This window comes from Ornithorhynchus anatinus, chromosome 16 (genome assembly GCF_004115215.2).
Source record: "Ornithorhynchus anatinus isolate Pmale09 chromosome 16, mOrnAna1.pri.v4, whole genome shotgun sequence".
In the NCBI taxonomy this organism is placed as follows: domain Eukaryota; kingdom Metazoa; phylum Chordata; class Mammalia; order Monotremata; family Ornithorhynchidae; genus Ornithorhynchus; species Ornithorhynchus anatinus.
In genome coordinates this window covers 6,779,320-6,796,463 of record NC_041743.1, presented here as the reverse complement: position 1 = coordinate 6,796,463, position 17,144 = coordinate 6,779,320, and the positions used below count along the sequence as shown (strand labels likewise).

Genomic DNA, 17,144 nt, shown 5'->3' with positions numbered 1-17,144 from the left:
GCTGGGCCGCTGGGGCCGCGCGGGGCCGGGCCGGCTTGGGAGGCGGCGGAGAAAGGGCCCGTTGGCTCCTCTCCGCCGGGTGGCGCCACCTCCCGTGCTGGTGTCCGTGCTCGCGCCCCTCGGCTGGCGATAAAGTTGGCTCGTTTTGAATGGGGCGGCGGACAAGATGGCGGCCTCGTTGCTGAGCCGGCTGGCGCGGGCGCTACGGCAGGTTGGTGGTTGCGTGTGCGCGTGCGCGGCCGCCCCAGGCCCAGGCCCAGGCCCAGGCCCAGGCCCAGGCCCAGGCCCAGGCCCAGGCCCAGGCCCAGGCCCAGGCCCAGGCCCAGGCCCAGGCCCAGGCCCAGGCCCAGGCCCAGGCCCAGGCCCAGGCCCAGGCCCAGGCCCAACGGGGTTCCCCCCAACCCCGGCCTCCACCTGGCCCTCGGGATCGGGCTCGGAGCCTCCCCCCCCCCCGGGGCACAGCCTGCCACTTGGCAGCTGTGTGACTTTGGGCCGGTCACTTCACTTCTCTGGGCCTCAGTTCTCTCATCTGTAAAATGGGGATTAAGACTGTGAGCCCCACGTGGGACAACCTGATTCCCCTGTGTCTACCCCAGCGCTTAGAACAGTGCTCTGCACATAGGAAGCGCTTAACAAATACTAACATTATTAACATTATTATTATTAGCCCGGGGAAGGCCGGTCCAACGAGCCCGGACCCTCCGCCACAAATCATAGTAATACTGATGCCACTGGTTAATAATTACGTTGGTATTTGTTAAGCGCTTACTATGTGCGGAGCACTGTTCTAAGCGCTGGGGGAGACACAGGGGAATCAGGTTGTCCCACGGGGGGGCTCACAGTCTTAGGCCCCATTTTACAGATGAGGGAACTGAGGCCCAGAGAAGTTAAGTGACTTGCCCACAGTCACACAGTTGACAAGTGGCAGAGCTGGGTTTCCAACTCATGACCTCGGACTCCAAAGCCCATGCTCTTTCCACTGAGCCATGCTGTAAAGCGCTTACTATGTGCCAAGCTCTGTTTTAATAATAATAATGTTGGTATTTGTTAAGCGCCTTCTATGTGCCGAGCACTGTTCTAAGCGCTGGGGGAGATACAGGGTCATCAGGTTGTCCCACGGGAGGCTCCCAGTTAACCCCCATTTACCAGATGAGGTCACTGAGGCACAGAGAAGTGAAGTGACTTGCCCACAGTCACACAGCTGACAAGTGGCCGATCCAGGATTCAAACCCATGACCTCTGACTCCAAAGCCCGGGCTCGCTCCACTGAGCCACGCTGCTTCTCTTTTAAGCGGTGGGGGTGATACAAGGTGATCAGGTGATCCCACGTGGGGCTCAGTCTCCACCCCCATTTTTCAGAGGAGGTCACTGAGACATAAGTGACTTGCCCAGCGTCACACAATCGATAAGTGGCGGGGCCGGGATTAAGAACCCATGACCTCCGACTCCCAAGTCCGGGCTCATTTCACCAAGCCACGCTTCTTCCCGTTCTCCCGACTGAGACTGAGGGCCTCAGGTGGGACAAGGATTGTGTCCCATCTGATTATCTCTTATTTACCCCAGTATTCATTCATTCAATAGTATTTATTGAGCGCTTACTATGTGCAGAGCACTGTACTAAGCGCTTGGAATGGACAAATCGGTAACAGACAGTCCCTGCCCTGTGACGGGCTTACAGTCTAATCGGGGGAGACAGACAGACAAAAACAATAGCAATAAATAGAATCAAGGTAATTACATCTTAAGTGCCCAACAAATACCACAATCCCCAAGTGCTTAGTATAGTGTGCTGTAGCAGGAGTTCATTATATTGTGTGGTGAGCCTGTAATATTACTGCCAATTTCATGACACCATATGGTTTGGCACTTGGTTCTGCTTATCTTAAATAATAATAATGATAATGTTGGTATTTAAGTGCTTACTATGTGCTGAGCACTATTCTAAGCGCTGGGGTAGATACAGGGTAATCAGGTTGTCCCACGTGAGACTCTCAGTTAATCCCCATTTTACAGATGAGGTAACTGAGGCACAGAGAAGTGAAGTGACTTGCCCACAGTCACACAGCAGACAAGGGGAAGAGCTGGGATTCGAACCCATGACCTCTGACTCCCAAGCCCGGGCTCTTTCCACTGAGCCACGCTGCTTCTCTATAATAATAATGCTTCTTTATTAATAGGTACCTTATTGTAGTGCAGAATAATTACTTTGTTGCTAGTAGGAACCTTGAGTCCTGATCCATCATAGCTGTAAAAAGAGGGCGGCGTGGTTAGGGTGAGTGGCTCAGGATTGATTTAACTGTCCCTCTTCTGCATTGTCATGGTCATTAGGTGGTTCCTCTGCCAGGGGCAGGGCAAGCCCGAGGTTATTATGTGGACTGGAGGATGCTGCGTGATGTGAAGAGACGGAAAATGGCCTTTGAATATGCAGACGAGAGGCTGAGGATCAACTCTCTCAGAAAGAACACCATTTTGCCCAAGGATCTACAGGTAAATCCATTACAGTTCTCGTGTGGCCCTGCTGGACTCCGGGCCATTGGCGGCCAGGGACCAGTTCCAAAGCTGAGAAGGAGCGTGACCTATTGGAAAAAGCAAATATTTCCATTTGGCTCTCCGGCTCCCTAATAAATCACCTTCATCCGTGCCTCTCCTCCCTCCTCAGAAGGAGGCAAAGAGGTTGCCCTTTCCTTTTCCCTTCAGCACCTCCCCAAGTAAAAGAGACGCCCCCCGCCCCCCGTTAGACATCCCTGTTGGATGATCATCCTGATGGCAGGGTGACAGGCCATGTCTCAGATGCACGAGCAGCCCCCTTTTCCCCCGTTACTCCCACCTCCCTCACCCCCACACCCCCCGAGTCGGGGCCAGATACTGTCAGCAAGTGGTGGGGCTGGGCAAAATTGGTTACTTGAGCCACAGCTGGCCCATCCTTCATCATTCACCGAGTTCCTCTTCTGGGACTAAAAATGGGCTTGTCTTCAGTGTGTAAAACCTGGCATCCTTCACAGCCCTGGTTCTTTGATTCAGTCATAATTATTGAGTGCTTACTGTGTGCAGAACACTGTATTAAGTGCTTGAGAAAATACGACAGTAAACAGTGATATTCCCTGCTCGCAACAAGCTTACAATCAAGAAGACGGGCTTACGGTTTAGAGGACTCACCAACCCCCACCCTGACCCTGGCTTAGATTAAATGATACCTGGTTTGTGGAAGAGCTTTAACACAAGGTTTTCCTTTTTCTAGGAAGTGGCCGATAAGGAGATTGCCGCCCTCCCCCGGGACAGCTGTCCCGTTCGGATCCGCAATCGCTGCGTCTTGACCTCCCGGCCGCGGGGGGTGAAGCGGCGTTGGAGGCTCAGCCGCATCGTCTTCCGTCACCTGGCTGACCATGGCCAACTTTCTGGGATCCAGAGAGCGATCTGGTAACTCCTTGTTTAAGGCAAAAGGAGTGCAGGTTCAACCCGAGTTTAAATGACATTTAATGACAGGTGCCGTGACGTTCGACCCCTATAAAATAGCTCAAGGGAGTCTGCTGAGGTGTTCTTGGGGGCAGAGATCTGGAAGAGACCATCTCTTCAAGCAAATTGCTACCCTGATGAAGTCTAAGTTCTGTCTGTGCTACAGAGGAACCCTTACATTAAAGCTAAGATGATGACCTGTTTCTCTGTGTTTTTCTTAAAATTCATCCCATCTGGGATAATGGTAAAGTCTCTTTTTGCCTCATCTTGTTGGCTCTGTCTTCCGATCACTGTATTGATGAAAATATCCACGGAAACCAATGTAAGAACACAAACTTCCGTGAAAATCCTAAACACTTGCTGGGGTATCTATATGTACGTCTAACTTTCCCAGAAGCTACTCGAGAGGTGTATTTGTAAAAGTATTACTCTGAAGGGATCTTGCCACCTCCTTCCATCTTTCTTACCCATTTTGGTGTTGCCATATTGGTTTGTCATCTTCAGAGCCTTCTGTACACCAGCAAAGTGTCTCTTTAAGGCCCCCAGATCTTCTGCCCTGTCCCCAGAAGGTCTGGACTGTCTGCAAGGGAGAGAAGTCAAAATAACAGTAACATAAGCCTTGTGGCTCTCCTTGCCGGGGACCCCTTCCTCCAGCATTTACCCTTCTGGGTAAGAGTTAGAAGTAGCCACCGGCAGGGTCATACAACGGGTTTGCTCAATCGGAGTGTCTGTTATTTGTGGGTAGGAAGGTATCTTTTCAGGTGGTGCTGCCCTTGGTTTCTTTTCCAGCAGCGTTGCTAGGCACATTGTTGTTTGGCACTTTTTTTTCTTCCTTTAAATGGTATTTAAGTGCTTACTATGGGCCAGGCACTGGACTAAGCTCTGGGATAGGTAATAATAATAATAATAATGTTGGTATTTGCTAAGCGCTATGTGCCAAGCACTGTTCTAAGCACTGGGGTAGACACGGGAATCAGGTTGTCCCACATGGGGCTCACAGTCTTAATCCCCATTTTCCAGATGAGGGAACTGAGGCACAGAGAAGTTAAGTGACTTGCCCACAGTCACACAGCTGACAAGTGGCAGAGCTGGGTCATCAGCTTGGACACAAGGGGATCACGGTCTTACTCCCCATTTTACGGGTAACAAGCCCAGAGAAGTGAAGTAACTTAAGGTCACACAGCAACCAAGTGGAGAAGCTGGGATTAGAAGCTGGGTCCTTCTGACTCCCGGGCCTGTGCTCGATCCACTAGGCCACACTGCATCTTGTGTTGGGACGGGTCCCTGACTGCCTCTGAATTGTTTTCAGTTCGGCACGTAGACGCCTCCCTCAGCTTTCGAGACCTAGGCCCAGGTGGTTCGGCCCCAGCCATGAGGACCGGGGACTGTCCCGCCCGCCACCGGTCAGGAGTGGACTAGGCAGGGTTCCCTCAGCTCCGGCCAGGCAGCCGAACCAATCGTAGAAGCCTTCTTTAAGTCAGCAGGGCCCCCTTAATGAGTCTCCCCTGTGAAAATGTTAAACACTTGCATTGAGGCCCAAAAAGTCTTTGCGGGAAGTGTTTAAGCACGTTTTATTTAAATAAATTCTTCAGCATGAAATGGAAGGAGCTCACGGCTCTTTGCTTGGAAAGGGTGTAAACAGTATATACTGGTCGAATCGATTGGTGCAGCCCAGCAGCGGTCTTGGACGGAAACACTGATATTCCAGCTCCGGGGCGGGGGTCTGGGGAAGGCCTTTTTCATTTCAAAAGTCTGTGTCTCCTTTTGCTTGTTTCTCCCTTGACTCTACCCAGGCTTTATTGATGGTTCTTTTCATCTCATCATCCCCATCTTCATAAATCTTCTTCAGAACATTCATCAGCCCTTCGCTGGGGTCTGTGTCGTTGTCAAAGGAGGGCTTTCTGTAAGAAAAAGCAAGTGGAAACCCAAAATAAAGCACAATATGCTGGTAGTCACATTTTCCATCAGTAGTGCTTCCTGGATGCCTAGGGGAGTCAAAGGGTGTTTGAGTCAAGTGCACATGCCTGTGAACGAATGGGCATTCTGAACCTGCGGGCAAGAAACCGACAAACCAGGACTATGCGAGAGCCGAAAAGCTCTAGGACTCTGTCTCATACAAGGTTGTTTGGGGGGGTGGCACGGGTATTGGTTTGAAAATATTTGTTTGCCAGTAGAATGTAAACTCCTTGTAATCAGGAAACGTGTGACTTTCTTATTCTGAACTTACCAAATGCCTAGAATGGGGCACAGCGCCAACTGGGTGTTCATGAAATTCTACTACGAATACTGTAGTGTGTGTCATGTGAGTGCACAGATATTGCCAGGTGAGGGTTTTTTTTTTCTTTTTCCCCCCACATGTCTGGCTTGGGTAGCAACCCACCCAGCCAAGAAGGCCAACCCGAGGGGGAGAAGAGACAGGGATCTGCTGCCCATCAATAAATTCCAAGCATTATTTGGCAATGCGACAGATTCCCAAGAAAGGTGATATAGCCCCAATTAAATTAGAGGGGTGTCAGTTCTTAGAGGGCAGGGATCGTGTCTGAAACCATAGCGTATACTGTTTCTACTGACTGAAAACAGAAAACTGACATAGCACCTGACAGATACAGACCACCAAAATTAAGTTTTCCAGAGCATTAGTGTGGCCTAGTTGAAAGAGCATGAGGTTGGGAGTCAGAGGATCTGGGTTCTAATCCTGTTCTGCCACTTGTCTGCTGGGTGACCTTGGGCAAGTCGCTTCATTTCCGTGGTTCCGTCTCTTCATCCGTAAAAACGGGATTAAGACTGTGAGCTCCATGGGGGACATGGACTGTGTCCAACTTGACTAGCTTGTACAAACCCTAGTGCTTCAAAGCCCGTCATACTCCTAAGGGGTCACCTTGCAATTTTCTTAGCAAACCCAGGGAGGAGACTTACTCCTTCTCTTTGCTTTCTTTCTCCACCTGGGTCAGGTACTCCCATTTATGATCCACCTTCTTTCTGCATAACACAAGGATGGTGTCGGTCTTAACCTAAAAATGAAGAGAAAAGTCCTGATTACTCTGACGGATCCAGTGAATTCTTATTTCATGTGGAGGCAAGTGTAAACTTTCCCAATGTTTACAATTAATTTAGTTACAGGAGTCAGAAGTAGGTCTTTCTATAATGTTTCTACCATGAAAAGTGCCAAATGAGCCTCCAGTGTAGATAGATAATTGTACTGAGTGCTTGGGAGAGTACCTTTAAAGTAAATAGAGAGGATATCTAGCCTAAGGAGTTTACAATCTAGCAGATATTTTGTGTTATGGACAGAACACAAGTGAAGAATTAAGGAACATTTCTTCTAATAATGCAGTATGTCTGGTTAGAATGCAATATGGTATCAGAAGGAATGGCTGCTTGCATACATGTAGCATTGCTAAAAGTCCAAGTTCTATAATGTGAGTTTCTTCAAGAATGTAAACCCTGCATTGTAGGACCATGGGCCTGCTTAAAACAGAACGGACACAATACATTCTAATCCCAAGTCCTCCGATCAATTTTCATGATTAACTTGGCCAAATCCCCTAGTTTCCCCAATTGAAAAGTAAGGATTGTAGAATGACACACTTGTCATCAAAGGGGCTAGGGACAGGACTGAAAATGGCAAAATAACCGAAAGACAAAACTGTACCTTTCTTGAGCTACCTTCCACTGAGATGGGTTTCAAGAGGTTGCTGACTGTCATGGAGTAATTTTTCCCATTTAGATTCTTCACCAGAAGCTCAAATGATCTAGAAGGGAGACAGTCATGGGTGCGTTATCTTTCTGGTTCTATCAGTAGACACCCCGAAGCGTTATTTGGAGAATGCAGTGGTAGTTTTTCAAGGCACCAGGTTTCCTGGCTACTGTAGGGACTCAGAAATAGGGATTTATTGCCTTCAAACTTCTAGCGTGAGTTGAGGGTATGGGGTGAAGAGAAGGTGCAGAGGAAGAAAGGGGACAGGGTGGGATGCAAAAGAAGAAAAGAAAGTGATGGATGCTAAAATCTAAAATGTTTTGAGACCAGATGGCAAATTACTCTTTGCTGACCAAACAGCCCAGGACTCACCTCTCCGTGAAATGCACTTGTACATCCTCCACAGGGACTTGCTGAACTCCAGTTAAGGTGACATAAATCTTCACAAATTTATCTGACTGATCCCATCCTGTAAGGGGAATGGTTGATGAGTAGTTACTATGAATTTCTCACATCACCCTGTCACAATAGTCAATAAATATGGCTCCTTTTACCACCAGGCAATAACAGAGAACAAACCAACGATGGTGGTGGAAGTGATTATACGGTATCAGCGAAAAAACACAAGAGTATTTGAGAAGGGGTGTGGTTGAGTGGAAAGAGCCCAGGCCTGGGACTCAGAGGACCTGGTTTCTAATCCTAGCTCCGCCACGTATCTGCTGTGTGACCTAAGGCAAGTCACGTAACTTCTCTGTGCCTCAGTTTCCACAACTGTATAAGAGGGATTTAATCCCTGTGCTCCCTCCTACTTAGACTGAAAGCCCTAAGTGGGACAGGGACTGCTTCCAACCTGATTTACTTGTCTCTACCCCAGCGCATAGAACAGCGCTCGACACTTAGTGCAAAAGTAATACCATAATGACGAATGCTTCACAGTAAATTTGAGCCCCATGATAGCTTATGGCACATATTCTCAAGTCATCCATTTTGTAATTCTAGAGTTTGGGGAGAGAACAGAACGGTGGAAAGAACCTCTCTCTCAGATGTTTGCCACCACATTACCAAATCCAGGTAGAAGCTCTCCTTCCCCAATATCCAGCCACACGCACCACTTCCTGCACAAGACACTGCTGTTCACTTTTCAAAACCATCATCGATAGATTCCATTGGCTGGTTCTCTAGATTGCAGCTCCCTGGGTCACCAGCTCAATCCTGGCACCCCCTCCCCCAACCCTGCCCAAGCATACTCGATTCCTCCATAAATCGTGTTTCCTGGCACTTTTTTGAGAGGATGCGATGCTGGAATCAGTCACGCACATGGGTGCAGCTCCCGGGAAGTGTGAGTCTTCTTTAACGCTTGGCTCGTCAAGGAGGTAACCTTTGTGTTTTAATCGCAGCTCTGCAGGTGCTTGCCATGTGACTGATGTATGCCTATTAACATCTCTCCTCCCTTCTAGACTGTAAGCTCATAGTGGGCAAGGAGTGTGTCTGCTTATTGTTATACTGTTCTCTCCCAGGTACTTAGTAAGTGCTTTGCACACAGTAAGTGCTCAATATGATTGAATGATGAATGAACGATCAATCTTGGGCAACTCAGATTCTCTGTGCCTCAGTTTTCTCCTATATACAATGGGGATTCATTGCCTGTTCTCCCTCTTATTTCAACTGGGAGCCCCAGGTGGGGGACAAGGACTGTGGTCTGACCGGAATAACTTGTATCTGTCACAGCTCTTACAACACTGCTTGACATAGGGTAGGTGCTTAAATACCATAACAACAATAATAATAATATTACAGCTGAGTGCATGATCTTGTACACTTGCCCTTAGCTCAGCTCCCCAGTTCATTCTCTCTCAGACTTCTTTCTTTTCCCTAGCACAGCCCCTTCTTCATCCAAACCGGGTTTTCCTAAAACAAAAGTGGCCAGAGTTGGGCCACCCAGAAACACGTGAAGACTTCCCAGTTTGAAGCTGGCTATTCACTGAGGCGCGTGGAACAGCTGCATGATTGGAGGGAAAGGGCTTTCGGTGGAGAGGGTTAACCGTAAACCATCTCTACTCTATAACCAATCCTAGTCTTTTGAGGAACTTTCCAAAAGCTGGGGGTATAAACATAGGCTGTAAGTCAATACCTCTGCCCACCAGTGAGGCAAGTGAGGGTGGGTTGATTACAGAGTGATTAAATAACCGTGGAATTTATTTCGGCTTACTATGTGGGAAGCACCAGGAGAGGGCAGAGGAATGAGATCAGATACAGTCCCTAATCCACAAGGGGCTCACAGTCTAAGTCAGAGTTTTGTCTTAAATGGAGAAGGCTTTCTAGAAAAGGCGTATTTTGGAATCATATCTCACAAGGAATGATCTCCTTGAGGAAGGGGATAAGTCTGACAGACTAGTGAGATAAGGACTCGGCCTTTTTCCTTCTTTCCTTACTCTTCAAACACCCCATTCCCCTTTCTGACAGCTTCACCCATCGCCTTTTGCCCAAAAGATTCTGGAATGTTTCCCAGGTAAATGCCCTCGCACCCCAGACTCCAACTTTGCTCACTGGCCCTGAATGGGCAAGGTTGGATGGGCTCCTCTTGCCACCTGTCAAGGACGGTAATGGAAATGCTATGTGCTAGCTGAGTAAAGGGGAGAGCATTCACTCAGCTGTATTCAGAACGAATATGGAGAAAGCGGGGATACCGTAATTGTTGATTTTCACCGTGTACCCCACTGAAATGGGGGCAACCACAGCTGCTGGCTTTTCACTGTCAGCCGTCTCTCTTTTCCCTTGCTCCTTCTGCTGCATCTTGTTCTTAATTTCCGACTCTAATTTGCCTTTCTCTGCCGTTAGGACGTCCCGAACTCGTTTCCTCGTCACCTTTTCCAGTAATTTTTTCACCTCCTCCAGGTCTTTCTGGTGCTGCATTTAAAAAATACAAAATGTGTTAATTCCAACAGGCCAACTCAAAGAAGCAAGGTAAGGAAATTTGATTTATAGCTACCTCTCCCACCCCTGAACAGGTCATAACTTGTTACTGCAGTATCCTTTTCTCCAGCACATAACCCAACTGGATGGACATAACTCACGTGGCCTACACTTTTCCTAAGGAACCCACTACACTTAGTCTCATAAATGTTACCCAGGGAAATGGATGTGCAAGGCTATGGTTTTCTATCAGCACCAATCCTTTAAAGGAGAAGAATGACTCCATATTAAAGAACGTGAGGGTGCACGATGGTAGTGTTTGAAATTAATTTGGGCATGAATCTGCAATAACTAGCTTTCCAAATAAATGGTCTCCAAAAGCCAAAGGTCTCCCCAGCCATATTCTGTGAGCATCATTTTGTATTCACTTGGCATTCGTCCCTTTCCCTGGCTAGGCTCTTTCATCGCTCTTTTGGATTTTGCTGTTTTTCGGATACTTTCAGGTAACTTTCTGTAACTCATTAGCTGCTGGGGCTATAGTTAATATCGGGAGGGCAGCCTAGTACTAAAATGACATCTAACTGGCTCATCGTGGATGTAATCCAATCATTTATTTATTGATTTCACTATTATAAAAATCACTATTACAAAGCAGTATGGTCTAGTGGATAAAGCACAGGCCTGGATGTCAGAAGGACATGGGTTCTAATTCCACCTCTGTCACTTATGCGCTCTGTGACCTTGGGCAAGTCACTTCACTTCTCTGTGCCTCAGTTACCTCATCTGTAAAATGGAAATTGAGACCGTAAGTCCCACGTGGGACGGGGGCCGTGCCCAACCCAATTTGCTTGTATCCACCCCAGTGCTTAGTAAACTGCCTGCCACACAGTATGCATTTAATAATACTACAATTAGTATTATTATTACAAAAATATTTCTGTCATACTGTTTCAAGCACTTATTCTACAAACGTTTTGTTTTTCTAAAATAAGTGAAAAATTAAACAACAGAAAACTAGCAGCACATGCCCATGTTCTTTCTCAGCAAGCCAGACCAGATGGATTCTGATCCGATAGATCTTACCTCATCCCCCCAATTTGGGCTATTGGGAACCATAAAAAATTAAGCGAGTCAGACTTTTAACATTTAAAAACATATGTTTTGGCAAATGACCCGTATCATCTATAAATATTTAAAAAAGGCAAAGGACCCATATCATCATGACTCGGTAATTCAGTTTACCTATAGGTACCCAACAGTGAAAATGAAATACACTCTGTCATGGGCAGGAAATGTGTGTGCTAATTCTGTTCTGTTGTACTCTCCCCAGCACTTAGTACAATGCTCTGCGCAAAGTATGCGCTCAACAAATACCATTGATCGAGTGTGATATTAGCTGCTAAAATGCAGCAAATTTTAATGACATGTTTGAAGTAACTGGCAAGGGGCACTATAAATGAATTAAACAGAACATGGATTTGTGTATGTGCTGCAATGCACTGGGCCCAAACTAGACAGTTCTTCTATGAAGAGTACAACTAAATTGAAGCATAATTCTGAACGATTCTGCTTTTATACGAACTAAAGGAATAATGGCTCAATTATATGACAAAGTCCTGGAAGGACTTTAAATAAACCCGCAACTAAGTAATTGGGTCTAAAACAGGGTACATTCAGGAGCAGTTCTGTAAAAGCACTCATCCATTTCTTATTAAGGTAGTGTATACCTCTACAGTATTTCCAACCCATGGTCACAGGGCTGATACCAGCTATGAGAGTCAACTCTTCATAAATCTTGCTTAAGTCGCACTTTAAGTCCCTCTAGACTGAAAGCTCATTTTGAGCAGGGAATGTGTCTGTTATATTGTTATACTGTAATAATAATAATAATTAATAATAATAACGTTGGTCTTCGTTAAGTCCTGTTGTGAGGAATGGGCTCCCGCACATCACGACACAGAGGGCAGCATGGTCAGCCGGCAAGGGCAGAGGGTCCGGGGCGGGAAACTCAGTTCTAGTCCCAGCTCGGTCACCGGCCGACTGTCAACTGGGGCCGTCACTTAACTGTTCTCTGCCTTTTCCTTAGTTAGAAAATGAGGATAATGACTGCCCATCACTACCCGACAAATCTGTGGGGGGAAATGAACTCATCTGATATGCCAGTGCTTTAGAAAAATAGAAGCACTACACAAACACAAGGCATATTGCTAGTGTCACCGACGGATCACTTCACCTTCAGAATTTGTCCCTCTGCTCAGAGTCGATGGGGTAAATCAAGAACTTAACAACTTAGGGTTTCACCCCGGACCATGTCTTGACTCAGTATCAACCCAAATGTCATTTAAAAGGCACAGAAACGGAGCAAGTCACCTTAGGCTATTAACTGCTTAGAACCCACGGATATGCCTCGTTCTACCGCTCTGAAACTTAACTGGGACATAAATTCAACATGAAAAACTAGTCTGTTTTCAGAGACATGGGTTCATTTCAGGGCATTAGCTACTTTGAGATTGTGCCTTTCAGGGTTTGCATGAGACCACCCTAAAGACAAAATGCAGAGAGAAAACACTTAGCACTATGGCAACAAAATGAAGCCCCCCCAAAATAAGGAAACACAGAGCTGGATTTCATTATTTTGAACTACAACCGGGATGCTCTTCGGGCCGGCCAGGATGGCGTCTCTAACTGGACGAGGGTCATTTCATCCACCTCACCCAATGACAGACATCCCATCACTGCTCTACGACGAGACGCAGTTACCATTAAAGTCCCGAAAATTAAATTACAACCCGATGGGACTCCAGAGCCACGACCGGGACCTCCCTCTGCCCACCCTTCAAAGCTCACATTACACTGCTTGGCTGTGACACTACTCTGAGCGATCTGAGCCTCTGAAGCTTCCTGCCACTGTGTAGGCAGGTGGTGCCGGGGAGGGGATGGTTCGCTTCGGCTGGTTTCTCTGTCCCAAAGCGCCTGGCGCACAACAACAACTGTGGTATCTGATAAGCGTTTAATGCACCAAAACACTGTGCTAAGCGCTGGGGTAGACACCATTCCACATAGCGGATAGAACCTGGGAGTCGGAAGGTCATGGGTTCTAATCCCAGCTCCGCCACTGGTCTGCTTGTGTGACCGTGGGCAAGTCACTTCACTCCTCTGGGCCCCAGTTCCCTCATCTGTAAAATGGGGATTGAGACGGGGAGCCCCACGTGGGACAGTAGCCACCCCAGCGCTTAGTACAGTGTCTGGCACAGAGTAAGCGCTTCACAAACACCATCCTCATCATCGGCCCAAGTGGGATGGAGAACAGGTCCCGAACCCCCATTTTAGAGAAGGGAAGCAGCGTGGCTTGGGAGTCAGAGGTCATGAATTCAAATCCCGGTTCGGTTCGGCCGCTTGCCAGCTGTGGGACTTTGGGCAAGTCACTCGGCTCGGTGGAAAGAGCCCGGGTTTGGGAGTCAGAGGCCATGGGTTCTAATCCCGGCTCTGCCACTTGTCTGCTGTGTGACTGTGGGCAAGTCACTTCACTTCTCGGTGCCTCAGTTCCCTCCTCTGTAAAATGGGGATGAAGACTGTGAGCCCCACGTGGGACAACCTCATCACCTTGTGCCTCCCCCCAGCGCTTAGAACAGTGCTTGGCACAGAGTAAGCGCTTAACAAATGCCAACATTATCATTATTCTCTGTGCCTCAGTGACTTCATCTGTAAAATGGGGACTAAGACTGTGAGCCCCATGTGGGACCACCTGATCACCTTGCATTCCCGCCCCCAGCAGCTTAGAAGAGTGCTTGGCACAGAGTAAGCGCTTAACAAATACCCACAGTATCATTATTATTATTCTCTGCGCCCCCATTGACCTCATCTGTAAAATGGGGCCTAAGACTGTGAGCCTCACGTGGGACTACCTGATCACCTTGTATCCCCCTTCCGGCGTTTAGAACAGTGCTCTGCACCTAGTAAGCGCTTAATACCACCATTATTCTTCTTATTATTAAAATAGGGACTAAGACTGTGAGCCTCACGTGGGACAACCTGATCCCCTTGTATCCCCCTTCCAGCGCTTAGAACAGTGCTCTGCACATAGTACGCAGTTAACGAATAGCGACATTATTCTTATTACTGTTGGGGGCGGGCGGGCGGGCGAGGAGTTGGAGGCCCCATCCCCGCGCCTTACCTCCTCCAGGGTGGCCGCCATGCTCGCCGCTGGGGCTCGGCCGGGGACACCGCCCGGGGCCGCACGCGCAACCCCAGCGGACGCCGGGACCTTCCGGAGGAAGAGCAAGAGGAGGAGGAGGAGGAAGACGAGGAGGAAGAGGAAGAGGAGGAGCCGCAGCCGCAGCCGCCGCCCGAGCCGCGGTCCCCTCAGCCTCTGGTCGGGAAGGAGGGAGGGAGGAAGGTCCGTCCCCTTAGCAACGGCCCCCGCGCGCCCCGGAAGTTCCCGTCGGGCCTCGCTCTCCAGCGCCGACTTCCGGCGTCGCGACGGGCCGCTCTAGGACGTCGGAGGACTTGGGCGGGCATCTCGGCTCTCCCCTGCCCGGCCTCCCCTGCTGGGGTTTGTTAGGCGCTTACCACGTGCCGAGCACGGTTCTAAGCGCGGGGGGAGAAAGAGGCAAACCGGCTTGGCCCACGTGAGGCTCCCACTCAATCCCCATCTGACAGATGAGGCACCTGAGGCCCGGAGAAGCGAAGGGACTGGCCCGCCGCAGAGTCGGGATCCTAATAAATAGGAACGATGACGCCATTTCTTAAGCATTTCTTTAGAGAAGCGGCGTGCCTCGGTGCCAAGAGCCCGGGCTGGGGAGTCAGAGGTCGTGGGTTCGAGTCCCGGCTCTGACACTGGTCAGCTGGGTGACTGTGGGCCAGTCACTTCACTTCTCTGGGCCTCAGTGACCTCATCTGGAAAATGGGGATTAAACCGTGAGCCTCACGTGGGACAATCTGATTCCCCTGTATCTCCCCCAGCGCTTAGAACAGTGCTCTGCACCTAGTAAGCGCTTAGCAAATACCAACATTATTATTATTCTCTGTGCCTCAGTTATCTCATCTGTAAAATGGGGATGAAGACTGGGAGCCCCAAGTGGGACAACTTGATTACCCTGTATCTACCCCAGCGCTTAGAACAGTGCTCTGCACCTAGTAAGCACTTACGTACCACCGTTATTATTATTATATCCCCCCCCAGCGCTTAGAACAGTGCTTTGCACCTAGTAAGCACTTAACAAATACCAACATTATTATTATTAAGGGCTTACGATGAGAAGCAGCGTGGCTCAGTGGCAAGAGTCCGGGTTTGGGAGTCGGAGGTCATGGGTTCTAATCCCCGCTCTGTTACTTGTCATCTGGGTGACCTTGGATGAGTCACTTCACTTCCTCTGTGCCTCAGTTCCCTCATCTGTAAAAGGGGGATGACTGTGAGCTCCACGAGGGCTCTCCACCCCCCTCCCCCAGTGCTTAGAAGAGTGCTTTGCACATAGAAAATGCTTAACAAATAACATCATTATTATGTGGCTAGCACTGTTCTAAGCACTGGGGTAAATACAAGGTATTCAGGTTGTCCCACATGGGGCTTACAGTCTCAATCCCCATTTTACAGATGAGGTCACTGGGGCCCAGAGAAGTGAAGTGACTTTCCCGAAGTAACACAGTCAAGTGGTGGAGCCGGGATTCGAACCATGACCTCTGACTCCCAAGCCCGGGCTCTTTTCACTGAGCCACACTGCTTCTTTGAGTGCTCCCCTATGCACTCGCTTGCTACTCACTCCTCCCCTCACGTGACTTTTTTGCTGTCATTTCCCCTTCCTACTAATAATAATAGTGATGACATCATTTTAGCCTGCATTATGTGTCAAGCGCCGTTCTAAGTGCTAGGGTAGATAGAAGCTCATCAGGCTCACAGTCTCAATCCCCATTTTACAGATAAGGTTATCGAGAGACAGGGAAGCTAAGTGACTTGCCCAAGGTCACGAAGCAGACATGTGGCAGATTCAGAATTAGAACTCAGGTCCTCTGATTCCCAGTCCTGTTCTCTATCCTCTAAGCCACGTTGCTTCTCTTACTAGTAGTTGGAATAGTATTTATTAAGTGTGTACTTTATGCAGGGCACTGTATTAAGCATTGGGAAAGGGAGCACAGGTGGGAATTAGACATGAACCTTGACCTGGGGGCTCCACAATCTAGGAAGGTAAATTGGGGGAGGCGACTGGAGAGAGGTATATCAGGTACAATGAAACACGGGCCTGGGGGCTCGGAAGGTCATCGGTTCTAGTACCGGCTCTGCTACTTTTCAGCTGCGTGACCTTGGGCAAGTCACTTCACTTCTCGGTACCTCATCTGTAAAAAAGGAGATGGGGACTGTGAGCCCCATGTGGGACAGGGACTGTGTCCAATTCTGACCAGATGGATCTTGCATCACACCCAAAATTTGGGCTTTTGGGAACCATAAAGAATTTAGCAAGTGAGTCAGACTTTTAACATTTAAAAGCATATGTTTTGGCCCAAGACCCATATCATCTAAAAATATTTTAAAAAAGCAAAGAACCCATATCATCATGACTCGGTAATTCAGTTTTCAGATAGGTACCCGACAAAGAAAACAAAATACATTGTGTTATGGGCAGGGACTGTGTCTCCTAATTCTGTTGGATTCTTCCAAGCACGTGGAACAATGCTCTGCACATAGTAAGCGCTCCAACAAATATCATTGATTGACTGTGGTAAGAGTTACTAAAATGCAGCAAATTTCAATGCCATTTGTTCGGCCCCCTATCCTGCAAAGCATCAAGGTAGGGTAGGATCATGTTGCCATAGTAGCCCCCCTTGGTATCAGGGTTACGATGTCCACTGGATCTTGAGAAAGACAATGGTGGTGGGGCTCTCAGGTGCTTGCCCTACGATCTCAGATCGGAATGGATTCCCTGTGAGTTCTGCTGAGTAGGAACTCATGTTGAAGTGAGACGGGGAGAGGGCGTGGGCAGGCTAGAATATTTCTTACTGTGGCAGGAAATTTATACGTGGCTTCCCCTTTGTCTCCTGGTGACCGACTGTCTTCCAGGCTGACATCCCTGTCCTCTCGAAGGGTTGC

General features: G+C 48.5%; 2 protein-coding genes across 2 annotated transcripts; one reads left to right on the top strand and one right to left on the bottom strand.

Annotated features, from left to right (window-relative positions):
- The first annotated feature begins 120 nt into the window (after positions 1-120).
- On the top strand, positions 121-3,656 carry MRPS14 (mitochondrial ribosomal protein S14). The gene is made up of 3 exons (XM_001515282.5): positions 121-211; positions 2,329-2,487; positions 3,239-3,656. The coding sequence occupies exons 1-3, from the start codon at positions 167-169 to the stop codon at positions 3,419-3,421; spliced, it is 387 nt and encodes a 128-aa protein (XP_001515332.2). The 5' UTR covers positions 121-166; the 3' UTR covers positions 3,422-3,656.
- A 1,343-nt stretch (positions 3,657-4,999) lies between these two features.
- On the bottom strand, positions 5,000-14,446 carry LOC100081772 (calcyclin binding protein). Its single transcript, XM_001515561.6, has 6 exons — positions 14,238-14,446; positions 9,838-10,057; positions 7,523-7,619; positions 7,106-7,205; positions 6,370-6,464; positions 5,000-5,354 (listed from the first exon to the last, which is right to left on the bottom strand). The coding sequence occupies exons 1-6, from the start codon at positions 14,256-14,258 to the stop codon at positions 5,198-5,200; spliced, it is 690 nt and encodes a 229-aa protein (XP_001515611.1). The 5' UTR covers positions 14,259-14,446; the 3' UTR covers positions 5,000-5,197.
- Between the last annotated feature and the right edge of the window lie 2,698 nt (positions 14,447-17,144).

Excerpts from the sequence above, each read along its gene's own strand:
- MRPS14 (XM_001515282.5), top strand. The coding sequence starts at position 167 with ATGGCGGCCTCGTTGCTGAGCCGGCTGGCGCGGGCGCTACGGCAG. Across the intron at positions 212-2,328 it reads TGGCGCGGGCGCTACGGCAG|GTGGTTCCTCTGCCAGGGGC; the intron begins GTTGGTGGTTGC and ends CATGGTCATTAG. Across the intron at positions 2,488-3,238 it reads TTTTGCCCAAGGATCTACAG|GAAGTGGCCGATAAGGAGAT; the intron begins GTAAATCCATTA and ends TCCTTTTTCTAG.
- LOC100081772 (XM_001515561.6), bottom strand. The coding sequence starts at position 14,258 with ATGGCGGCCACCCTGGAGGAG. Across the intron at positions 7,206-7,522 it reads CAAGTGCATTTCACGGAGAG|ATCATTTGAGCTTCTGGTGA; the intron begins GTGAGTCCTGGG and ends TCTCCCTTCTAG. Across the intron at positions 6,465-7,105 it reads TGGAAGGTAGCTCAAGAAAG|GTTAAGACCGACACCATCCT; the intron begins GTACAGTTTTGT and ends CTTCATTTTTAG.